This window comes from Mycetomoellerius zeteki, unplaced genomic scaffold (genome assembly GCF_001594055.1).
Source record: "Mycetomoellerius zeteki isolate Tzet28-1 unplaced genomic scaffold, Tzet1.0 scaffold149, whole genome shotgun sequence".
Classification (NCBI taxonomy): Eukaryota; Metazoa; Arthropoda; class Insecta; order Hymenoptera; family Formicidae; genus Mycetomoellerius; species Mycetomoellerius zeteki.
Genome location: NW_017256436.1, coordinates 3,394,644 through 3,422,163, shown reverse-complemented (window position 1 = coordinate 3,422,163; position 27,520 = coordinate 3,394,644). Strand labels below are relative to the sequence as shown.

General features: G+C 34.4%; 1 protein-coding gene across 1 annotated transcript in view; it reads right to left on the bottom strand.

Moving 5' to 3' along the window:
- LOC108732213 (uncharacterized) overlaps nucleotides 1-26,131 on the bottom strand; it is a 44,769-nt gene extending 18,638 nt beyond the window's left edge. Inside the window, exon 1 of the mRNA XM_018462896.1 lies at nucleotides 25,869-26,131. Within this exon, the coding sequence (XP_018318398.1) occupies nucleotides 25,869-25,925 (57 nt within the window). The 5' untranslated portion in view covers nucleotides 25,926-26,131. The remainder of the gene's footprint in view (nucleotides 1-25,868) is intronic.
- Between the last annotated feature and the right edge of the window lie 1,389 nt (nucleotides 26,132-27,520).

Here is a 27,520-nt window from a genome sequence, read left to right as displayed (position 1 = left end):
TCGAACAAAATCTTCATTAAAAAGTTTATAAATAAAATAATTAAAATAATAAATTAAATATATTTTTTTCTTTTTTCGTGATTTCCTGCGAAACAAAGCAAAAAGGAGCATATGTCTATAGGACTTTTTTTCTTAGTTTTTTACTCCTCTACACGCTCCCGAAGTTTTGCCATTTAATTTGGAAACACCCTGTATATATATTACTGAAAATCTCATTAATCTTGACCTTTAACTCTCTTACAATTAATTGCAGATTATATTTTACTTCGATAGAGCTAAGGTCCTTACATATCCAAAAACAGTTAAGCTGTTTTTAAGAAATCTTACAAATGGATAATTGCATGAATAGATAAATAGATAGCAACCATAAACTTATAAGATAGACCCGGGATGCCCCCATAGAAATGAAGCCGACAGAACAATGAGAATGAATGAGAGTAAAACAACAGTGAAGAATATTCTTGTTCATTACTGTCAGTATACGCGCGTAAAAGAAGGATAGATATTCACTAATGTTTTACATCTTTCACCGTTCTGTCAGCTTCTATATTCATAGAGGCATACTACGTCTATCTTATAAGTCTATGGTACTAACACTGTGAAATTATAAATTAGTTAGCTGCTCTGCGCTACTTGATAAGTATGATTAAGAGTTTCATTTTTATAGTTATTACTGCTATAATATTGGTAATAATAATTATATCTACAGTTCTATAAAAATATATATATATATAATAGTTAGCACCGAAAATGACTTAAAATATAACCATTAATTAAAACCATTTTTCTCTCAGTATAATGTTTTTCTTTCTTGATGCTTGATCATAAAAAATGTCACCGTAGCGCAATAATCATGACATGGAAATATGGAATGACATTCGAATATGGAACACGTATAACTTTTGTCTGAGATCACGCTCTAAGCGGTCCTATGATGTAAATATAAATTTGGTGCCAATGTCGCAACCGCTGATTGCATCTTAAAATGCATCTCGAGCTTGCCGACGTACTGCTGACAATCCGAGTAGCGGTACTGCGATTCTTATAATTATGATTACAGTTATACAACGCTTTTAATTTTAACGTAACGTTATATCACCTTCTTGATGTACATAATTACGCGTTGATGAAGGTGGATTATAATTTCAATTCGACACGTGCATATAAATGCACGCTCGTATCACGTGGAGTCAATTCTGAATTTCGTGGGAGTCATCGCGTTTGTTATTGCGATTTTGCGGAATACTTATACCGTCACGTGGAAAAGCAGAAATCTCGAGGTTCCACAAGCGCAGCTACATCGCACGAAGCTATGCGACTTCGCGATGCAGCCTTGTCGACATTGTTGCAGTACATCGTGCCAATACTTTCGATGCGCGACGTTAATACTTTTCCATTAACAGTATTATCTGTTAAATAAAATTGAACAAGCAAAACTTTCACTTATAAACGCAAGACAATAAAAATTTTTGGAAATTTTTTTCTCCGAGAGATTTCTTATACTCAAATTTTAGTGTCGCATCATTTTTTTTAATATAATGTTGTAAATCTGTCGAGATTCCATAACTTCATGATAAAATCTGACTAAAGTGACCAGCATCTGGTTTTTATATTCAGTTTGTCGCACTAAAATCCAGGTTGGGTAAGTTAACTTTTTTTTTAACTAAGTTAAGTTAAAATTAATAGCCTTGAAAATTTAATTTAATTAAAATACAAGTTAATCCATAATGAAATTAATTGAATTAAAAGTTAAGTTAATAAAAAAAAGTAATTGAAAAGTTAAAAGTTAAATTTGGTCCGAACGAACAACCAAAAAGAAAAAGTTTGACCATTTTACATAATTTTTCGTATTTTTCCTTTCTCACATCATATTTATTAAAGAATCTGGTTATTTTTGTTCACAAGTAACGATTATACAATATAAAATTACTAAATTATAAACTCATCCTCTCGCATTGTGTTTGAGGATTGACTTAAAAAAAAATGAAATTAAAAGTTAATAGTTACTGATAAAATGTAACTAAATTAAGTTAAAAAGTTGTCTAAAATGTAACTAAGTTAAGTTAAAATTAATTAACTTTTTAACTTTTTAACTTAACTTTTATCTTTTTAACTTAGCACTACCCAACCCTGCTAAAATCTCATTACACACTGAATTACACAAGATAGACGTTGATTGAGAATTAAATAAAGTCTCATTCTATATCTAAGTCCATTATAATGAGATCTTCCGAAGAGATACAGTTAAGCTCTCAATGCAGCAAGATTTCAAGTAATCCTGTCCACGTTAGTAACTTGTTTAATACAATAAGATCAACAGTAACAATTGTATAAATATTTACATGACCGTTAAAAACTGTACGGCAAATTAAAGTCGTCCGCGAATGGATATGGGTCAAAATCGTAGCTTTTCGATGTAGCGGAGCATCGAGAACAAGTTATTGCTTATTGCTCGACGGAATAGATATAGAGGATAGGTCTCATCTGGGAGGTGGAGCACGGAGAGCCGCCAGCGCGCGCGGCTCGGCCTGGCATTTACTCACAGTTATGTGAAAGGCATATCTCGCCTGGTGCCCAAGGTACTCCTACATAGTACGCACACTTGCACAATACACTTCGCCATGTACCGCCGTTATTGCGGCCGACCGATGCTCGTCTCAACGGCTAATAGCTGCGCGGAGACAAGATGCTACAATTAAGCCAAGCATCACTCCGTCGCGGATTTTTAATACATTGACATGAATCCGGCATGTCATTCGTGCGTTTCTTCGAGCTGTAACATGCGTACATATCTAATGCGATTCTGTCGATGACACATGTTTGGATCTTTCAAACGAACAAATGCACTTTTTGTGTAAAAGCCTTTTTATGTTGATATGCAACACTCATTTTTAGCATAAAGATTAACTAATATCAAACATTAATTTTGATCACGTGACCTGTTTTGACGCTAAAAATGAGCATCGAGCTTGAAAAAAGACACCTTATACATCATTCAGGCTCATTTGATGCGCGAAATGAACCGTAGAACTGGAAAGTAAGCCAGTTTTGACACTCTAACAATAAGTATCCTTATACAATGAGCATATGATTAAATCTGCAAGGTGGATTAAATCTACAAGTCCCACGTAAAATAGTGCATAACAAAACTACCTATTAGGCTAATCGCTGTATTTCCGAAGCGAAACAAAGATATAATTTAGCGCCCATTTTAAAACTGTCGCAGCGATATGTCGCGTCGCCTTGCATGGACGTGATTCCATTTCTTCGGTTGACATTTTAATTAACGCAGATCGACCACCTGTGTCGTCAAACGAAGAAAGAAATCGTGATTGGTCGCAGTCAGAGTCTCTCTCTCTCTCTTTCTCTCTCTCTCTCTCTCTCTCTCTCTCTCTCTCTCTCTCTCTCTCACCCTCAACGTTTTCTTATAAGACTGCCTACATATTTTTATTTTTGTGGTATATAATTCATTATTTCGCGAAATAATCGCGACAACTGACGTAGATACTTTGTTAATTGCTCGTTGTAACTCAATTGGGACAGACAAAAATGGACAGAACATGAATTACAGATGTATGTTTGAAAATTAAATTGCAAATGCCACCGTCAACGAAAAATTATATATGATTGTAGAATCACGATTGATATCTGCACCCGTCTGTTATTATAATTGAATGAATAACCATGACTCTTATCATATCGATTATACTTTTAGGAATTTCTCTTCTTGTTGCGAGACAGAAATTATTAAAACAACTGCAACGACATTGGTTAAGATCTCAAATTCATAATTTATTTCTTACACAAATTTTCTTATTAACAACCTCGTTATTAATAATTTCTCGTATCAACACTCTAATTGAATTAATAAATTTCATGTTTCAATACTACAACGCCTTGAAATGTACATAGCATATTACTGAACAGATTTATGTGCTTGCAACATTATAGATGAGTAAAATAAATGTGTACTTACCCAAAAATAAAAGCATACAAAGTATCGAGATTGAAGAGTATTAAATGAGATTTAATTAAAGATACTTTGCACATGAATTTTTCAAAAAAAATTTAAAAAATTTTTTTTAACTCCGGAAGATATAATAATAATAATTATTATTATAAAAAGGAAAATATTTCTCCGTTCTATAGTTCATAATCAATCATAAAGTGCCAATCTTGAGGAGAATGTTTATTTTCACATCATCCAGTCCCGCTCGTTGCCGGCGAGTATCAGACAGTTGTAGCGATTACAGGTAGTAATGTTAAGTGGGCTAGAGGCGAAGTAGGTACCTGTGCGGTGATTCAATACACGAGGCTGCAGCGGGTCGCGGACCTTATCGGTATACTCGAGTAAATGTGATTTCCATTCCCTCGCGAAACCTGAAGACGCATCACTTCGCGGAATTTTGTCCTCGTGCATGGGAATCAGCATTGATGTGCGTTTCATAAAAATATCAATTGAAGAATATCACGATAAAAACAAGAATCGGCTCTTAGCGAAGATCTTTTAGGTATAAAAAAGAAACTATAAAATATTTACATAATTAATGCATTACATCTTTTACAAGACTAGCAAAATTAAAACGAATCAAATTAGAAATAACTGGATAATTAATCTTTGTAATGATGATTTTGTACTAATTAATTACAGAAAGAACGGTTTTATTAAAGTATTTAAAAATTTAGCTAGATCTCTACAAATTCGAAAATAATTTTGGTGAGGATATCAAAATAATTATGTAAAATGCTCAAGCTGATTACTTGAATGTCAAAACTTTTTGCAGCATTATTCTTCATACTTGAATTTCCTACATAATTATTTAGTGTGTCTAACAAAATTATTCAAATCTGTAAGTATCTAACAAAATTTTTAAATACATTAACAAAATCATTCTTTCCATATACTTTTAATTATATGCATTATACATATATTATTGTGCCTCTTCATTGCAAATTTATTCCGGATTTAATTAATGAGATACAATCACCATAAAGTTTTGTATCGCGTCATCGGCAGTCATTATGTCACTTATGCGTAACAGGTTATCGAAATCTTTTTTTTCTTTTTCCGTAACAAATTGCGTGGAATATAAATTTATTAATACAATAGTGTACGATTTAAATGCGTCCGATGGATGAAGCCGATCGCGATAAGAGGCTCTTTCATTGTGCCGAAAATTTTTTTATTACCAGGTCCAGACCTTTTCGGTGTGACTGATGAATAACATTCAACTATCTGGCTCATAATATATGTTGCTTTCCGCCTTTGCACGGCCGTGACACGGAGTGCGTGCATGAATAAAGATCAGCTTGTATCGTATCATATTCGCGCGGGACCCAATTTTCGGTATTTGAAAAACGATCTCCGAAGAATTACGAGGAATCAAAATGTGCAAGGGTTATCGTGTACACTTTCTATTAATCTTTTAATAATAACCGGCCACGAAAAATCTTGAGAAAAAAGATAATGGCCATTCTCTTTCTCTCTCTGTTCTAAATTACGTTTTTTTACATGCGTAAAAATTTGTGGCTTTCGTTTAAAATGTAATCTCTGCTTACGTTGTAGTACGTAAATTATTTTCAAAGCCGAATACGTATACATTGGTGCGAGCGTACTGAAAATCGACGGACACGTGCGCATTGGAAAGAACGGCGCGGGAATACATGTACATCTATATATAACGGCATCCGTGCTCCAAGCATTGCGTGCGATCGTAAATCACGGGAAATACGAGGTGACTTTAATGGCGACTGCGATTTTTATCCTCTGTCAATGCGCGTCTTTACGCGTAGAGGCAAACATGAAAAAAGTAATTCGCTGCACTCCAAGTGTTGAAAATATACCATATCCGATGAATACGCGGTTCTCTGTCTGGAGCACGCGAGAAACCGTGAGCGAATGTGTGCTGCTCACTTCAAAATTCAAACAAGTAAATTAAAACCACTGATATGTCAGTGTTTATGAATATATTGTATAAATATAATTATATATAAACGCTGATTTGTGTTGAATATTTCTTGGTTAAATTTCACTTACTATTGTTTAAAACGTTGTAGCATTTTTAGTTCTTGAGATTTCGCGAGGTCGTTTTAGAAAAATTATAAAAAATTTGTGAAATGGAGTTGAATATTATATTGATTTATTTTTAACACGCTTTTTCAAAATATGTTATCGTGGTAATAGCTAGGTTTTTTATTGAACGAACTGGCACACCCCCAGTCTCTGGTAACTTACTTATTTTCTCATTACGTAAGAGATTAAGTCATATATTTCGATGATATGTCACCATGTGTACAACACTATCGTAAGATGCAAAAAGCAGCAATTGTCGGAAGGTTAATGCAACTTTACTGCAACAACTGGCCCTTCGTGTTGCGATTTCAATAACACATTACGCAACGTACATTCTATATTTATCAACCACGCGAAGAATAATTTTTTTTACGACAAATTTTTTAATTATATTGCTGTTTATACATATGAGGATAATGTATGATGCACCTAAATATCCTCCTTTGTACGAGTCCGTTATATCGTATTACTCTGGCGAATTCGCGGGCGATTTATGAACAATTAAACCATTTACCGTGGATATTAAAATTTATTAAGGAAGCGAAAGATATTTATATTGGCCGGTTATAGCCTGCTTCATGAAAAGTAAAAGTTAGCTTTACATAAAAGCGCGGATCGCCCATCGAAATTTTCGTTCTAACGGCGCTTTTTCGACTGTGCAAAGTGTTCAAAGTACATCGTAAAGTTAAGAGGAATACTGTTAAATATGGACCATGGATGTTGTGAATTAATTTAATGGCATAAATGACACCTTACGACACCTTAAATCATTTTTTTTATCTCATAAATGCATATAGGGCCCAAGGAACGATTGAACATACGTTTAAAAAATGTAAATTGTACAAGTATTCGGTTTCGAAATCCATATATAACTAACGTATTAGTTCAATTATCAGCGCTATACATGAAAGTGTTCCAGATCTTTCGCACTGATAACATGTGTCCAGAAATTTTTAGTGGACAGTATACAACATAAGAATTTCTTACCAGATTCTCGAATAAATCATTACACAGAATCATTACGCAAAATTTGTGTTAACTTTAATACATTTCATCCTGATATGTACATAATTTATAGTAATGCGCCCGTCCCAAACGATTCATTCAAATTTTTGTATTAATTTAATATAAGATGAATATATTAGAAAATAACATATATTATGTAAAAAAATTAAAAAATGTAACACTGATAATATTTATAAGTGAACTGTGGGGAAGCATGTTTTATAGTCAAATTAACATTTGTATGTTAGATTAACATACCTTATTCATTTTTTATCTTAAAATTTAAGTTTTAAAAAATATTTTTTTTCGTTATTCTTACTTTCGTTATTCGTTATTTTTACGTTATTCATTCGCTCATAAATTGTGTTATTTTGACACTAGGAAAAAAATGAAATACAATTTAACAAAAAATATTTAAATAATATCTATAATTTAAAAAACATACAATATATAAATGACTTTGTAAGACAGCGATTTAGTCTTGTTAGTTTAAATTAGTTTAAATTAGTTTAAATTGCTATAAAATGAATATTATATAATGTATTTCGTTTTTGTCTAATAACTATTCTTTAAGAATCTTTAAAATATGCAATCCTATCGAAATCCGCAATATGAAAGCGTTTTATTAACTTTACTACAACTGGCCCTTCGTGTCATAATTTTAATAACACATTACGCAACGTACATTCTGTATTTATTAACCGCGTGGAGGATAATTCCTTTTTTACGACAATTTTTTAATTAAGTCGCTGCTTATACACTCGAGAATAACGTACTAACGCCTAAACATCCTCCTTTGTATAGGTCCGCTCATGTCTTCATTTTTTAGAAATACAGTCATAAATGTCATAATACGCTGTTTAATATGCTTCTTCCGTTTATTTAATATTTTCTTCTCAAATATTTTCTTTCAAAAAATATTGATTAAATCTACATACATAATGTCCTTAGGGCTTATATAGAAATAAATTATATAATTTATAAAATATAATATATATTGTTAATAACAATGACTTTCAATTAAAATGTAAAAATGTAGTGCAAGTTCTTTTTGTGAAGAGAAAAATCATTTAATAATTTCAGGGGTTTAAACATGAACATCTTATTTATTTCCTAAAGATCACATATGAAAATAATATTATTTGAGATAATTTGAGAAGATTAAATAAAATAATAATACAAAATTATAATATGGAAAAACGGCACAACAGTATTTATTGACACAATAAACCTTCTATGTTTTTGAGTTCATAAGGCTTTAACAAAAATTTTGTTGTTGTAATCTCATGAGCGCATTAGTATAATAAATTATAAATACGTACACATATCAGCTGACGAGTACAAATGCGCTTCGGCAAGATATCGAACGGTGGTCGTGCAATTTATTCGCGCCGTGTCCCAAGGTCATTTAGGAGCTTTTAAAATACGGTCATTCGCTCCAATTAGGGAGCGAGCAACAAAGCGTGCTCTTCCTCGTATTCGCGTTCGCGTGCTCTCATCGAGAAGTGCCCACGTCGCGCTCTCGTCTCGCCGGAAGAGTTAGGTCCATAAATCGCGTCGCTCGTTGCCCCGGATGCGCCTATATGGTAATAATGTATCTCGTGGGGAACATCGCGTGTCCGAACGCAACGACATCCGGATCAAGGGTCACCAGCCGAGAGTTTAACCGAACGAATGGAGAACCTAATCATTCCTGATGACGCGACGTCTCGACGACTTGTTTCGCGACGAATTCAACTGAATAACAGAATTGGATTGTTGAAACCTTTTGATAGCTCTCATTGCAGCTTTACAGAAACGAATCTCCCCTATTTATTAACTTTATGCGCCAATCACGTGTTAAGTAAATATTTTCTTACGACATATCTAATTTTATTAATTTAAACTATAATAGAATCTATTTAAGCTGAATAAACATCATAATTAAATTCATATTTAATAATGTTGAAAAGATATTTCTTTCTTATATAAAAACCGTAACAACGCTTATAAGAATAGATTCTTGAAATTATTTAGAGACGAAAATTCTAATACAAAAATGCCGAGGCTATAATAATTTTTTAATTATAAACATTTAAAGTTAACGATGCGGTTAGATTTTTTCCGTTGTACAATATCATATATCTGAAAGCACGAACTTTAGGCGGTATGATTCGTTAACTTTAAAAGTTTATAATTAAAAAAATATAATAGTCTCGACATTTTTTGATATTACAATTTTCGTCTCAAAATGATCTCAGGTATCTATCCTTAAATGTTTTCACCTGACACCTTGTATATTGATTCTTCCTATAGATACTGAATATAGAAAAAAATATAGATACATGGATTAACTTCGAACCTGTAACGGTGCGGTAGTATACAATGTCATCTCCTTGTACGTTGAACGGGATTAAATAGAAAAAAGAAGAAAGATATACGATACACGAAATCCCCTTTTTTTTATGACATCATCTGATCGTTTCGATCCTGAACTAGTAGCCGGGTCCAAACGTCACATTATAAATCTACTTGGCACGTTCCCTCGCGATCCTTATTTACAGCCATAAGTTGGAAACAAGAACCAGTAGTATTGGCCTTCGCTATTATTCCGAGGCACGACGAACGACATTAACTACGGATAGTCGCGAGTTCCTCGAGTCTACCGTGATCAATGCCACATTGTCGCCGCCGATGAAGATATTTTATAGCCGCGATCGCAGGCTTTGCAACATTATAGGTACTTCGATCATCAATATAGTCGGAATAACACATAATTCGACCGAAGCGGCGCGAGCGTTCAGTTACGATGCTTGTGTGTCTCGATGTATGCGCCGTCCCGTTGATGTTGCCGAACGTAAAAATCTTCTTCCCGCGTGAGGTCGTTTACAGGGCAGAGACCCCGATTTGTGAAGGTCGTTCAATGCCGTCCGTATCAAGTTGGCCCTATATAATTCCTTTCGAATTCTTGCATTTTCCTAAAGTACCCTAAATGATTCATCGGACACGTTCTTACCTCCATCCGTTGTAAAATTACAGTAATCTCTACTCTTAACTGTACAATTTGTTATGCATTTTGCAACTTTTATCAATAATAATCTATATAAATCCAGCTTCATCCTTTCGATAATTTTGTCGCTCGTATGTATATACGTCCAATCCGTTTCAGCGATTTAATAAACGATAAAGAACATAAGCTTAAAAGCGAAACTATTCCGCCGAAAGCAAGAGGGTGTAGTTATGTAGATAAGTATTTACGAGTATACTTTATCGAAGAAGTCTCTCGGTTGTTATTGTCGCGTTACGATAGTGAGCAATTGAAAATGCTCGCACGGTGCTCTTCGGATTAAATTAATACGGAATTATGTCGCGTATCGCTATACTATTTCAAAGTGGATTAACATCGTCGCGCACTTACGCGAGAATTTCGAGATCCGCGAGGCGCGAGGCGCGAGTCAACCGGAGATCCGGCATCGTAATCTTTCGGCCCAAGAGAGGTTACACCGCGGAATTCCTTGGAAACGGATTTGAGCACAAAGAGATGCTAAAACGAAGAAAATACGACGTGACGCATGTGCGCGCTCTATCCGGCGCGGTCATTGCTGCCATTCGCCCGACGAAATTACACGGGGAATATGTCACATTGTATGCTCATAAAGACCGCTTAATTGCCCGTAAGATCCCTACACACGCGCTCAGCCAAAGGTTATCCATCCGGTTTAAGTGAAGCTCTGCCAGGTTCACCTTGAGGATGAAGTCAATTCTTTATTCCACTCCCTTCAGAAAAAAAGAAACAAAAATCAGGAAAAGACGTTTCGTTATTACGCACCTCTCGCCACTGTTTGATAGGTTTCATGAATAACAGTTTCGTAAATATTACAAGAAACATAAGAAACATGGAGACACAGAGGACACACTTCGATTACATTCGAAAATGTTAGTGTTATCAGAAAAGCGAAGGAATGAAAAAGTAATAATATCACTCTCTTCTCAAAAGTGACAATTAAAAACGTAATTTTAAAGTTAATAAATAAATTAAAGCAAAAATTATCCTATCAATCATCAAAAGTGAAGTAACTTTGTAAAAATCGTCAAAATTGTTATAACTCAAAAAGGGTTTTTTTAAGCATTGTAAAACGAAAATAATTTAAAAATAATTGAAAAATAACTTTGGTAAATGTTAAGTTTAGCCCTCCGCAATCGTTGACATAACAAGCATTTTGAGGAGCTTTGGCAGACGAGTTGGCGCAAATTATAAGGTTTTCACGAGAAATACTGTCAACGACCGATCGGAATCGTGAAAGGGAAAGTCTTGTATGCGCGAAAGAAAAAAAAAATGCACGAAAAGAAGATGATCACGGGGCATGTATGTGGTTGTTTGACAAATCTACCTTCGCCTTCATCGTCCTTGCCGAGGTCTTCCAACCCATCACGACGAGTGGCGTCAACGGCCCAAATATATGACGCAAGGAACAGCGGCGAGATAAAGGTACTATAAAGCTCCTCTTGAAAGTCCCCATGAGATCGGCGCGCGACTCGATTCTTGCGGAAGGATCAGGGAAAAAAAAGAAACGGGGATGGAATTCGACACGACTCATTCTGAAGAACCATCATCAGCGATCCTTAAGTTGACGTTGCTGTCGACTGGAGAAATTCACGCATGTATCAATATCACATTTCAATTTAAGTGCTAATAATGACATAAACTTTGATAATGATGTAGACCAGAATTTTTCAACTGATGTGCCGCAAAAGATTCCCAAGTGTGCAACAAAAATTTTATAGCAGGTAAAAAGAAGCAAAAAAAATTTAGAAATAAGTAAAAGAGCGAGTAATGCACGAAGTAAAAACAAGGCCAGATTAAGATTTCTGCCGCCCTTATTCGACTTTCAAATTGGGATGTCTGAATACGCGACGAACAATAAAAAAAAGGGATTTTCTGTAGTAAACTTTGCCGTAAACCTATTCATTTCATTCTATGTATATATCGATGATTGATGCATGGCCCTTCTCTCAGATTTCTCTTAGAACGAAATCGACACAAAGATCACAAAACCCGACTCGAATTAAGTGATCATAGATCGACGGATAATTTTTTCAATCATTCGTGTTTGACAAAAAATGACTATTTTTTACAATGATTTTTTTCAAAAACTTGCTGCCCCTAAACATAGCCTAGGTTAGTCTCTGATACTAATCGACCCTGAGTAAAAAATACAGTATCTCGCACCATGTCTTAGCGACGAGACACTCTACTATGTCTCCAGATTATTTTAAATTGTAAAAATTATCTGAATTATATTGTGTTTATTCTCATTTCAATCAAAGTGGTCGTCACTGTAATATATAAAATCACTTTAAAAATAATAAAATAAAAAAATTAAAACTTTAAAACTTCACTATTTATTTCTGAATATAATGTTGACGGCATTGGATAAAAGACTGATTGTGAGTGCCGAAGCATGTGCATGTACCTAATAGTGTATCTCGACAAAGGCGTTTTATATATTTAATATACCGCAAATTGAAAAACGCTGACGCAGGCTCAGAAAGCATATTTCCTAAATATAAACAAATTCACTAATTTGGGTTAATAATGTACTTAGCATCGTATAGGTATTGTAATTGTTGTCCTACTTAATCAGACTTTTTCTTTATAAAAACTCATATCTAACTCATATCGAAACTAGTTCATAGACAGAAGTAGACTAGAACCGATAAGTGAAGAGAGAGCGAAATTCGCTTTCTGCACGCGGGAATAAATGGACCCGCCGATTCGCAGGCGCGATTGGAATTGGACATTCGGTGGCAAGTAAAACGAATACTGTTCGGCGCCGGATCTTTCGGGACTGAAAAGATTCGATCAAGGAACATCGAACCTGTTCACCGGGATTCAACGGAGAATACGACCGACGCAATCTTCGATCTGCTTCCCAGCGAACGCGAGGATTTACGAGCTAAGGTCGTACACGAGAGCACGAGATGTGGGTGCTTGGCACCATTTTTCTCGACCTTGCCTCGAGGGGTATAAATAACGCGGCGACTGCCAATGAGTTCGCGACGCTACCATTACATGCAATCTCGACCAACGAGCAACGTATACGACATTCTAGTTCGCCGATGTTAAAAACGATCAAATTAATCACCAAGTTTCTCTCGACTGTTCCGTATGACTGTTCTCCAATTTTACTTCAAGTGAACTTCTAAGCTTAGAAATGCACATGGGTACCATAAATATCATCCTATATATGTTTAAACGTCCGCATGTTTGTCGAACGGTTGAAGCACACCGTACCAGAAAACCGGTACAGATAATCTGTTCGTCGACACACACCCCCTTATGAAATTGCACCCTGCAACTATATATAGAATACGACGAGATAAGCACAATTCTATTAATAGCCAGTCCTCGCCCTTCCTACCTGATTTCTTTGCCGACAAATGTTTTACAGCTTTGGGGAGAAGGGGTGGAGGGAGCAAATTCGTGCCGGGCCCTTTACCTGTTTCACAGGGAGATGAGAATTTTTACGCACTGTCGTATTTTCTGCAGGATGTTATCCCGGAAAAATTTATGATCGACGATCTGCCTGTGAAACGTTGCATGCAAATGACGTTGGCGATAAGCGCTCTGCGATTAAAGCCTCTTAATGTGAGATTCTTAGTACGTTGGTAAGTTAAATTGTTAGGCCAGAGCTATACGTTAGAATCATCCAGAATTAATGATGCTCCTCCAGTAAGGAAATGTCGTTTAGGTTAATGCAATCCCTCGTGAATTACATTACCGATGGAGCACTTAGCAATGAGCTATGAAGCTAGTCCAAGAATAATTCGGTATCTTCATGAAAGGGACTATGTATTATCAGATAACTATTCAACTACCCATATTTATAAACAGAAATCGAAAATGGAATAAGCTTTCGTGTTTGAAATCTCGTTATGAAAAAAAAAAAAACGTTTGCGAAGGAGCATTTAGCTTCATAAATTGTAATTTTAATCAAATATTGATTGGTCATAATATAACGGAGCTCGGTCGAATTGCACGACATCGATTATCCATTTCAACATTTCGCAACAATTAATAGATTACTAGTTGTCACGCGGATGCTAGTCAAAATCTGACATATGCACTCGCACAAACAATGCCTTGCAATTGATAGGATCGCTGTATAGGTGAGACGCTGGTTGTACTTTTCTAATAATTCGGTACCAATATTATATGAAAGATTCATTTTAACTAAATTGTACCGTCACAGAACGTTACAGAACGTTGTCTCACTTTCGACAAACTAAAAATAACATTACTTATACGTTTGAGCATTGATTTATATATTCTAGACTACGTTATTTTTTTATGCATACGAGTAACGCGCAAACTAAATTTGCGAAATATCGTTCAACTTTTCCTCACCACGAAACCGTATTTTGAAATTATTTATGATTACGTAAATTGCATTTAATAAAATTGCAGTAAATTCTATACATTGCTGAAAGATCGCAATAAATTCTTAACAGAAATTTAATTGAGTAATACTCAATAATATTAAATTGCTTGTCAATTGAATTTGTGGTGTTATACGTACTCCATATAGTTTAGGGTTGTGTTTCTATATCGAGATAAATAATTAATCGGCGCGCAGTTCGTTGGAAATTATGAAAATTGATACAAAAAAATATTAGGCATCAAAACTCGCTTTGACTGAATATGGCTTCCTTTGCTTATTTGTGTGAAATTGTATTGCAATTTTTATTTTTGTACGTATGCGGCGTATATCAAAAAGATCACGTAAAAATGTGTTTTTTTTTTTAATTCGTAAATCTTTTTTTAGTCTTGCCAAGTTTAGGGTTAATTCGAAAACTACCGATGTGATTTGTCTGCGGTAGGCAAATCGTCCGTTAGTATAACGCGGACGTTTCCCTTTTGGCGATTTTGATTTCGCAAGGTAGTTCTTCTTGATATAGTGGTTCAGTTGAAATCCGGTTGGTTGGAACCCGCTGTTATCGAACTGGTTTAAAAATATCTGGCGCCACCCGAATTGGCTCGAAACGAGCGCATTGTCTTTTGAATTATCCTGACAATAAAAGTTTCGCACATGCAGGACGAGGCTCCTTCGAGCGGTGACATTAACGGCATGTGAGATCGTGTTTCGGATTTCGTCCGGAGTATTAAAAGCGGTTGTTTCTTATGGCTTCTTGAGAAATATCAGATAAATTCTTTATTTTTAATGCTAAACGATAAGCAGGGAAATATTAATTTAAATATTATCCCCAAGGCTTTTAAAACAATATAAAAAAAGGAATTGAATTGACGAAAAAAGAGAAAAAGGATACAAATTTAATGTTATTATTTAATATTATATTATTTTGAAATAATCTACAGAACATTAGTTATTGAAACGAGTCATACAATCTGATGAGTGAGAGGGAGAAATTGAGGAAGAAACGTGAAGGGGAGATTATAACGACGTTGGTATTGCGTTGTTGTTTCAATTAATCGTGATGACAAGTTAATTGTGTGACAGGAACTACGTGATGCATCAAGCCGGATTGCCTACAGGGAGAAGCATTCCCTTTGCTTCATAAAAAAAGTTAACGGAAATTTTCTATTAACTCCGCAGGAAATTGGATAAGAGCGCGTAGAATGTGATTCGTTCTCTACGAGCTAATCCCCACAGAATAGCGATACGGTTAAACGTTCGGCATTTGTATACAAGAATTGTATTCCTGAACTGTAAAATTAAGAATGTTACAGTTGAGGAATAGCATCGCGAGAGATTGCTCATTGCAATAACAAATTAGATATGGAAAAAGTAACAATTAATATTTTAATATGAATATTAATAAAATATAATTAAAAAGCAAGGAAAAAATTATTTAGCATTCTGCGTCTTGATCGAATACTCAAGAATGTAAAAAGACTCGTTAAAGGTACATTAACAACGCGTTTCGCTAAATGACTATCACACAGAGCGACGTGAGATAATATATCACGAGGTCCTTGAGAATTTGACATGTCATTCGTTATTATTGTCCTGTCGGCCAACGATAATTCACACCCGCCTGATGTACTTACGCCACTTGCTGTCCACGATATCAAAATCACTGTTCATGATATATCAGAATAAACCCGATTCTTATCTTTTTTCCGGCTCTGAAACGCGCGCATAATAATACTCATTGATAAAACTCGAAAGTATTATTAATAATTTTGCAGCTACCGGCACGGCATTTAAGACGGAAAAAAAGGAAAAAGATAATAAACAAATCGGAAACAATCCGTTTCTCATTACCAATCTCGATTTTCTGTAACGTCATCGAACGATGGGAAAGATATATATTACTATAATTGATATAGAATTTATAGAGGAATGTTACTGAATGCGTATCAATCGTCTAAATCGTACCTCATTAATATTTTATATTTTTACTTAATATAAACAACATTTAGCAATAAAAATATATAATAAATAAGAAATAAATAATACGGATAAAAATTTAACAGGTTACATCTCGTTTTGTGCGCATGAATAATTTAAAAAGTCACATTAATAGCTAATATTGATTTTTGATCAATTAATGTAACTGATAATACTGTAATCATACAATTTTATTCTGAATTTTTATGTTTTCATAAAAGAAGATTTATTGCAAAATATTTCACATTTATTGTACATACATATTTGCAGTTATTAAAGATTAAATCAATATTTTTATAAAACTTAAACGCGTTAAGTGCTACATGTTATGTGTTATCAATGCTACATGTTAAGTGCTGATAATTATTTTTTTATTACTGTTATTTATTATTAAATATTTGGTCCTTTTTTCAATAAATTATTAATAAAATAAATAATAATAATTTATAATTTGTTTTATCAAATTTATATTTTTTAATTATTTTAACTCATAAATTTAATACGTTTAAAGACAATGCAATTTAAGAGACTCATAGATACGATACAGACGACTGATTGAACAAATAATATCTTTTACAGCATATTGCAAAAAGGCTTATAATAATAAATTAATTTGTTATTGATAAAAGGTTAAACATATAATAACAGATATCTGAACATCAAGCTAAAAAATAACTTATATTATGCATTTGGCAAGTTTCTTCTACTATATATTTTGTATACAGTCTCACATTTTTGTCTCCTTAATCGAATATTCTTCCTCGTTCTTACTAGTGGCCACTTTTTCACTTTCTTTGTGTCAATGGAATTTACGATGTGGTAAAGAAGATTCATCTCTAATTTAATGTGAATACCATCGAATAGCCCTGTAAAACTGCTACAGTTTTTTCTACTTTTTTTTGTCAAGCTGGGACAATGACACCGAGCAGTTCCAACCAACGCTCTCTATCTGTTACAGTATACCGTTATCGAAGCACCATCATACTTTACACGCGCCTCTTCGTCACAATGCAACGTGAATTCCGCGCTTTATATCCGTTAACGGTATTTCGAGACGCACAGAGCTATCTTTCGGTTTCATTCGTGTATTTCCTCTACTCGTACGGTACCACGCGATTAGTCGAATCGTTCCCGCGAAACGGGTTCCGTAAGCATTTCTTCGCGAATGCACCTTCTCTGTTAATCGTGATTTAGTTTTATCAGCGAAGCATGTATTATAGCCTTGTAGTCACCTATGACATTATCATTGTGACTGCAATAATATAATCACATTCTAATGTGATATTGTCATGTATGAATAGAGGGTAGAATACTCACAACATATCATTTATATAATTTTGGATAGTTTAGTAATTTCTACATTAATAAACCTTTCATGAGATAATTATTTGTCAACATTTATGCAAGAGATTTGCAAAATAATCTCTTGTATAAATATAAAACAAAATAAATTTTTTTTAAGCAGAATAAAATGATAATAATTTAAAAGATATTTAGCTGTCAGATAAACTAATGTATAATTATTTCAGAATTATTATATATTATATGTCAAATTATGTTACATATAAAATAAATTATTATTATTATTATTGAAGATTAAAATAAATATTTATATATATATATATATTTCATGAATATATGTCTGTATACATGTATATATAATCACTCAGAAAATTATATACATAGTAATGTTTATTTTAATATAATAAATATATATATATTCTGTTAAATATAAATTAAATACATATAAATTTTTATAAACTATATTACAATAATATGTATATACATTTTTAATTATAATACTTAAATTATTTAAAAATAATTTTATTCAAACACATTATTCAAGCTATCTCCCTCATGCTTCAATAATCAAGTCCGGGGCTGCATACCAGCTCGCGACAATCTTGGCATAAAAGGGTTTCATTTTTGCATGCCGAGAGATTTACTCTCGAGACTGGCCATCCTGAGATCATCGACTTACTGAAACTGACCGTTTCAAATTGATTGGAATTTACGTACATTGCGTGAATCATTCGTCTTTATCTCTGGACACAAATTCATTGACGATCGACTCGATTGCACAATGCAAAATAAAGTGATGGAGAAAGAAAGAAGATGTTAAAGCTACTCGATGCCTGAAGAGTTTTCAGAATAAACGTTGTTGCATCTCAAATTATTTTTTCACAAACTGCGAAAGTCTTTTTTCGTATTGAGAATATTGACTCACGCAAAATAAAAGTTCGATTTACTAAAATATTTTTGTTTATCAGTGACATGTGGTAAATGACGATGCGACTCAACGTGTCTTTCGTCGCTTCTGACTAACGTTCAATCGACACAACGGCGCCGCGATATCTCAAGAATGGTGATTTCAATGCACGGATGGTGGTGCAGTCTGCGGCGAGGTACTGCGAGATTCTTGAAACATGATTTAGGTTTAATCCACATTATTTGTGCTTTATTCAAGAAATGATCGTAGGTAGAAAAATCATGCATTTTACTTTTTCGAATAATCCGCTTTTTTCGTGATGAAAATACTGGATTGATTGGTATAATCTCTTGCGAAGAAAACAGATTCTGTGTTAAACTATGTAAATCATGTTAACTTCTTTGACCTTTTTTTGACCCCCCCATTTTATTTTGAAAAACGGTAATGCTTTAGTGTATTTTTTTGTATCACGGTGAGAAAGAGTAAATACATTCGATTTTGAAATACATCTCGCTACAAAATGAATTTTTCATGAGCTCTGTTTCTTGCGCAAGTTTTAACATTCTTATACATGCTTCGCCGTATGTACACTTTTAAATGCTATGCAGGGCGTGAAAATGCTGCGTAATATAGCGGAAATCCTCAGGTCGTTTTACCAAGAATGGAATTTTTACCGCGACGTCTCATTAGAGGACTAGATTCTACGACAAACCGTTTCAGTAGCTGACGCGCAAGTTTTACATCGATTTTCTCTTGATCGTTAGCGATTGCGACTTGCAAAACGGTGGCGCGCGCTTTCTGTAAACTTTCAGAAATCCTGACAGAATCTTCTACAATATGCCCGGTTGTATGTACCGTTGCAGCACTTCCAGTCTGAGACGGCGCCCGAGAGAGGCGAGAGCGATAAATTTTCTGTAATATCATTGGACCGGTTTTGTGGATAGCTCCTCGTAACAATGAGCACGCGCCTCGACTTGAAACTTGGTTGTTCGTGCAAAAAGCCTCTTTCTCTTTCGAGTTCTGGATAACATCCTTTATGGAGCGCAGATCATCTTGCGACGATAATTGCCTCGTATCTTCAATCGAAGCAATTTTCCACCCAAAATTGTTACATTCATATGTAGTTATATTTGACATATACTCGTATATGAACATAATATAATAAAATGATTCGCATTGATATGCGAATCTAAATATATAAAAAAACATTTATTATAAATATTACCTATCACATAAAATTAAGAGATATTTAATTCAAACTTGAAACATTCTAAATAAAAACCAAAATATTTTAATTACAAATATTTTAATTACATTTGGTGGGTGGTCTGACTTGGTTTTAGATCAGGTCTCGTTTTTTATGACCCAATGAAAATAGGCCACTTGTAACTCTGTGTAACTCGCGCGTTACCTAACACTTATTAATTCTCTCGTTAAAGTAAAACCAATAACGGTGTAAATAGTTGGTGACTAGATCTACCACTGTTAAATCAAATTTAACTTAATTTAAGTCGCCATTACTCCTACTCGATATATCGTTATTTTATACTACAATACAAATGTAATGGAAATTTGAAATTTTATAGTGCCCAATTTAGCCATTATTTTAGTATAAAATAATGATACATTGAGTAGAAGCAGTAGCGACTTAAATTAGATTAAATTTGACACTATAGATTTAATATCGTAGTGTACTTTGGGTTATAGTATAAGTCAGGTCGCACAAAGATCTTTTGATGTCAACCTTAAAAACTTTAGCATCAGCTTCGGGGAGTTAAAAAAAATGTCAATTTTTTTCAACAAATATAAAAAATAGTATTTAAAAGCTTCCAAAAGCTATTCATTTGTTAAGTATTAAAATTCAATCAAGAGGAAAAGGAATTATTTGTAAAAGGAAAATATCATATTTATGAAATATAACGAGCGAGTTATATATAATACAATTATAGAGAATGAAAGCTTCTTGCGATCCATACTTTTTGAGTGTAATTATAATAGAAAAGTTTTAAATATTCCAAGAATCTGAACAAAATCACTAATCAATAAAGGAATCATCAATTGAGAAGCAAGGCGCAATGGATTCGTAAAGAACCGTCACTCGGGTGAATCGGGATTGATGATTTATAATAACCCACCACGCAAACAAGACAGGCGTAGAACATAAATTCTGCAAACAGTACGCCGATCTCTTGAAAGCCTAGCGTTATCCCGCTTGACCGTGACCTTGGGTCGCAATAACCGCGAACGAGTGTCGCGGTGCACGTGGAAAACGGTCTTTCGTCCGTTATGCGAAATCATAAATTTCTCTTCGTTCTCTGTTGGCGAGGTATGTTTATGTGCCTACCCCCCGCCGGAAAGCTACTTGTATGGTACGCGAGCGTCCCACGTTTTGAAAACAATTTTTCAAGCGACACTGGGTTCAGATGGCGTAAATCGGTGTTTAAACATCGAGTTCACATCCCCGCGTTTTTTCGTGACTCTCATTCGATGTAAGCGTAGAATACACGGTAAATTTATCGTGTAACGGCGATTTCGTAACTTAATTATTATATACGCGAATAAATATTGCGCTGTGTAGGCATCAAGAGCGAATCGATCATAATAATTACATATTGCTTTCCTTACTTCAAAATTGACACAGTTAAAAAATCGTTACATTATAATTATTATCATGAATAAATATTACCATATCAATAGTTAAAAATAAACTAACATATGTAACTTTATAAAAAAAGTCACCAAACTGTCACAACTCAAAAAGAGTAATTTAAAAAAAAAATCATTACCACAATTCAATTACCACTCTTCCCATTTTTTTGTTGTTGATTTTTTCCGACTGATATATGTATCTATATTTAAGCGGAAGATGCTACTGCATTGATTTTCGTCACTTTCAATGCCGGTTAAATCCGTGTGTCTCATAAGTAACATTAATTCTTAAATCACTCATTATCCAATTACCTTGGACCTTTCTAACGAACCGCGGGGACGTGTTAATTAAAAGAGACTACCTCGGTTGGCATTGCGAATTAAAGAAACGACTCGGACATCCCGTGGTGTCGTCAGTATAGTTTCGTTCATGTTGCTCCTACTTGTTTCTATGGAGCATCTTAATTAGCGGAATTAGTGGAAAATGAGACTTGAAATTGTTTCCACATTGTTAATCCATATATGCGCTTTAATATCAGCAATTATCGAAAGAGTTTGCGGAAAAAAATGCTTAATCTACGAAATACATCAGCGGGAGAATATCGGATTTAGTGTAATCACTTGTTTATAACACCAAGTAATTTTTGCAAAGATTACAAGACGTTTTTCTTATTAACTACTATAAAGATTCCAGACTAATGATCATTACGCAAATAGATTTCGGAAAATGCATTTATGTCGAAACGAAATCCAAGATAAAGGACATTTTGTACGCCGAGGATCGTACCTGTGTTTCTTACACAATGTTATACCATCGCGTCGTGGCGCATATTGGTGCACTTTATACTAGGATTTATACGCATGTAACGTGGTAGACGAGATAACTGACTGTTTGTAAGAATTTTTTTTTAATTGAATGCTATTTGCCTTAACTGAATGATTCTCTTATAAGATTCTCCTACAACGTCAACTTTTCATATATTTACAGATAAATTACTGCATTTTTAATTTTTAATTTTAATACATTCATCTACATAGCACCGCATATCATACCTGGAATGAAAGTCGGATGTGAAAAATATGTGTAGGGATCAAAATATTCGTCACAAATGAAAGCTATATAAATCCAGCTTTTAGAATTTTATATTAAAAAAATTTATTCTGATTCTCTAAAATAATTTTCATTTTTTTCTCGAATATAGTTTTATAATCTTTTTTCACTGTTATATTACAAATTAATTTTAAACTCTTCAAAGTAACTGCTTCAAAGTAAATATTCCAAAAGCATACCTTAATTGTCTATACATTCTCGAAACTAGCTATTAAATTCTTCGTTTATAAATAAATTTCTTAACAGGAATACATATTTTTGCTAAAAAAATAATGGCCTCTTGAAATTCACAAAAGTTTTTGTGTTATTAGTTTCAAAGGAATTTTTTATATTCAGAACTGTGAAAAGTAAGATTGTGAAACATAAAATTATTTCAAATCCTTTCTATTTAAAAATTAGAAGTCTTCGGGTTACCAAAACCCATACATTCCAACAGGTTAATTAAATCGTTTTTCTACATTATATCATATTATGACGTATTTTCAATTTTAAACATGATGCAAATTTAGTCAATTAATTATTTATTTTATGTTTAAATGTTACGAGCAGACATACGAGTATGCGTTCCGAATTGTATTGTAAGCATTTATAAATTCCACTTCATCATACAGGATTTTTCAATGACAAGCAGTTACTGAGAAAAATGACAGTTACACGAAGCGTGCGTTCCAGGTACATCGTGAAGTTGTGCGTTCAAAACACTTCCATACCTCGTAAAAAATATTGGCGCGAACAAACCAATGCCAAGAACCGGATCACTTTGCAATCGGCGCAATGCGGCGGTCCCGTAAGTAATTGTCATACGGCTGTGAGTTTTAGTTAATTGAATCGCTGAGTAGTATATCGACTCGTTGATAATTAATACACTTATGCGAAATATTTCTCGCTTTAAGTTCGACCATGCGCAAACACCTAATTTGTGATAGGACCTTTAACTCGCCAAGCAAAAAAGTAAAAGATCAATACAAGCGACAAGGTAAATGTAAATAATCTTGAACATGAATAACGAGCTCATAATTCACACACACACATTACGAGTATTGGTTATTAATTCAATCTTAATTAAATATGCAAAGAAGCTTTGCATATTATTGCAAAATTCACCCATCTAAAAATTTGATATTGTGTGATTTAAAAAATATATTTTAATTTATTTCAAAGAAAATCTATAGGGTAAGGTTGCTGAAATCGCATCACTTTTTACTTAAAGGCTCATAACTCAGAAATTATGAAGAATGTTCTTAAATTTTTTACAGCATAATAAACTGTACTCTTTTCCCTTTCTCATGTAATTTTTTCATAATTTTTTTGCGCTATTATAACGTTTAAAATCAAGATTTTTTTAGTATGGTGCAATTTAGGCAACGAAGAAATTCGTTGCCTAAATCGCACTACACCAATATTCCTCATTTAAAACATTATGATAATGTAAAAAATTTAAAAATTACATAAGAAAAGGAAAAAATTGTATCTTATTATGCTGTTAAAAATTTAAGAATATATTTTTCGTAATTTCTGAAATACATGATAATTTCAAGAAGTAATTTAAGGAGTTTCTATGTGAACAAAATAAACACTCTCTCTCTCTCTCTCTCTTCGTAGATTTACAATATACATTTTTACATAATAATGAATGGAATAAAAATGTAAGAAGTGGAAAAATATTAGGTAACGTGCGATTTAAGAAGTTAGAATATGGTGCGATTTAGGAAACTAGAGTATTTTTTGAACTTTTGTTTATTTTATCTATAAAAAAAATGTAAAGCAAACTTTAATCCTATTAATTTAATTTTAATAATATTCTAATGGTCAAGACTTAGGCTATTTAACTTATATTTTCTGTAATTCTGCTATGAAATACGTTGAAAAATAGCAACGCTATCACGATTTTTTTATTTATGTAAATAACAAAGCTCTTGTTGCACTTCATGTCACGAGTATAATAGAGTAGCATTACAGTATCATGTAGATCTTAAATAACCCGTAAGAAAGTATATAAATACAATAATTGAATTTTTAAGCGAGGTAGTGCGATTTAAGAGCCGGTGCGATTTCGGCAACTTTACCCTATGAACATGTATAATAAATCTAAAAATTGTTCGCTTAGGAGCAATTTGATTTCATAATCAAAGAACTTCACTTAAGTTATATTATTTTGATATAGCTTACTATATTATTAATGCCACTGGGAGACTTTATTAATGCCACTATCTCTTTAAAATTAATTTCAAGAGACATCAGTAGTATCGCTAATTATTTACGAGCTGCTAATGATTATGTGTATGGCGCACAGAAAATTAACATGGTACTCGCATGAACATGTGTACATATTTGTTCTACAGACGATCTTCATTTTATGAATTCTTTCAATGTCGTGAAGAAACATGATCTTTCTTGAGAATTCATTCTATACCAGTTTTATTAATATGCCTTGAATCGAAAACTGTAAAATAGTTTGAAATTTACATAGATCCAATATGTACAAAAGATATGTGTATATATGCGTTTGTATAAATAATTATTTGTAATATCAACTTCCGATATCTCTTTTCTTATTCATAAATTATCTAATATGACTTACAAATTACTTACAAATTAGTTAATTATAAGCGATTTATTGATTCGTGAGATTAATTTAATTCAGATTTGGCACATCCCGATTGCGATCAATTGACGGATTCATTTTGACGTTTTGCTTGATGTTTGCTTATGTAAATTCTCTTTCTCTCTCTCTTTCTCTTTCTTGCCTATAAAATGTACAACTCACGAAATTTTTGCATTGGTCTCATCTTACATTGCATTACGTAAGAAAAAGTGCATGATCGCTCGCAGGAACCGCGATAAGTTAACATTCCGCGCTTGCATAACGAAAGTAGCACTCGCCCGCGACGCCGACGTTTATTGTGTATCTACATGTATCCGCGAGGTATACTCGATGTAAGTATAGCGGGCACGGGCTAGATAACGACGTTATCCTTGACTCCAGCCACGTACACAAGTCGACACGTTGCACGCGCCGTCTGTGAATGCCACTCTGCATACGAAGGTACACGCGTTGAGTTTTCGCGTGAGCCGGGTTTGCCAACCGATATTACTGATCTTATTGCTAATAAAATAACAAGCGTGTAATTATTGCATTATATGCTGTATATTATTTTTTATCATTATAAATCTCATAGTATTCTTTATAGGGGCTCGATGAGATCACGCTAGAACATTTCGTATCCATTAATTTTCACGAAATGTTTTATTGTCCAACCGTAGAGCCTCGTAAAATCGAGATACTTTAAATAGCAATAGACGTTCGTAACGGACGATGGCAAGAAACTCTCATCTACCACCGGATCCATCGACTACGCCCTCGTAAGAACGCGTTATCGACCTCTCGGGGTCCGATCGCTCGTAAAATAGCAATACGCGGGGGCTTACCAGCAGGAGAAGCACCGTGCTCGTGGCGGCCGCGTCGACCGATATGCCGCACGCCATTTCTCGCGCTATCGAACGAGGGGGTTGCCCGTTCTCCTCTACCAGACCATCCTGGACGCGTCGTCAGCTCGCAGCTCCTCAGGTTCGCGCCACTCGTGGAGGGACGACTCTTTGGAAGTCGAAGCCCGATGATCACTTCTTCACGTCACACAAAGGAGGAAGGGAAAAAAAGGATGAAAATTACCAATCACGTCCTCCCTTAAATCGGACTGCCCTTCTCCGCGACTCGCGACTCCCAATGAGAGGACACGCTCGTTCGGAAATTCGCTGATAGCCGTGATAATAGACGATTTAATGATACGCCAAGTTATTTCTCTCGGAGGTCCGATCGGAGGTCGGATTACGGTCGGTCACATTCGCTCTTGATCGCTGCTCCCCGCACGTTGCTAGCCTTTCGCCGCTCTCTGATGCCGATTACCGTTGATCGCTCACACGATCGCCGATCTCGTAACGAGGACGTGAAGGACGCTTTCTGTCGAGGACAACGCGGATCGGTTCGCGATGGCCCGTGGCTAGTTCGACGCGTCGTCGTGTAAAAGATGACGATTATACGCTCCTAACCGTAGCACAGGGCTCGGGCAACTGACAGCGGGTCAGAGCCGCGGCACACGGCGCCACGCCGCTCTCACAGCTGATCTGAGAGAGCCGATCGCCTCTATCAGCGTCCCCCTCTTCCTTCCTTCGCGAGGGGGCATGCTCTACCCTCTCTCTAACGTGCGATTCTCAATCTCTGCACCACGCCGCCGTCGTGCCGTCAGACACTCCCTCCTAGACCCGGTTCCATTAATGTAAGATTAACTTTAATCTCAGTTTAATTTACTCTTTATTCTAAGAATTAGAAAAAGATAAATAGTAAAGTTAATCGAGACTAAATTAAGTGAATCTTTGGTAGAATCGGGCCCTAAAGACTCTACAATCAGAATCTGGCCACGAGATGACAAACTTTAGATTAGTCCGTCACGTCGTTTCTGTCAACTTTAGTATTTAAGTTAAAATGGATAAGATAACATGTTATGAAATTAATGCGATAGCATGTATAAAAAAGACAATATGTATACTTGTTTCTCAGTCTTGTTTGGACAAAATTGTTCGTGACCAGACTCTGTTATAAGATCTTTACTCTTTTCGATTTCATCCTGATTGACTCCAATCTCGGATTATGTTAATATCTCGAATACCTGGAAACAACGAATAGATCGAGCAAGAGAATATAAAGGATACATATATTGTTGACAGATTTGAGGGAGTTTCCGACAATATATCTTAATAGGATATATATTTTTATTAAAGATTAAGAGTTTTTCCTAGAGTGAGGAATTTTTTGAGTCGCTTCTTTGACGGGATTCTTAAGTCTGCTATTTCTAAAAATACAAAATAACAATGGCAAGACTATGGATCGCATTGAAAAATATCTTTTTGGGATGTTGAATTCAAAATCGCTTAATAAGGTAAATATCCCAATAACTAAACTAATAAAAAGATATGATCAGTTCTATATTATTATTGATTGCACTGTTCGGCGCGCGCGATAAAAAATGACCTTTTTCGAGAACGAGACTAATCATTTACTAACTTAATGGTTTTTTAAGCCGCTG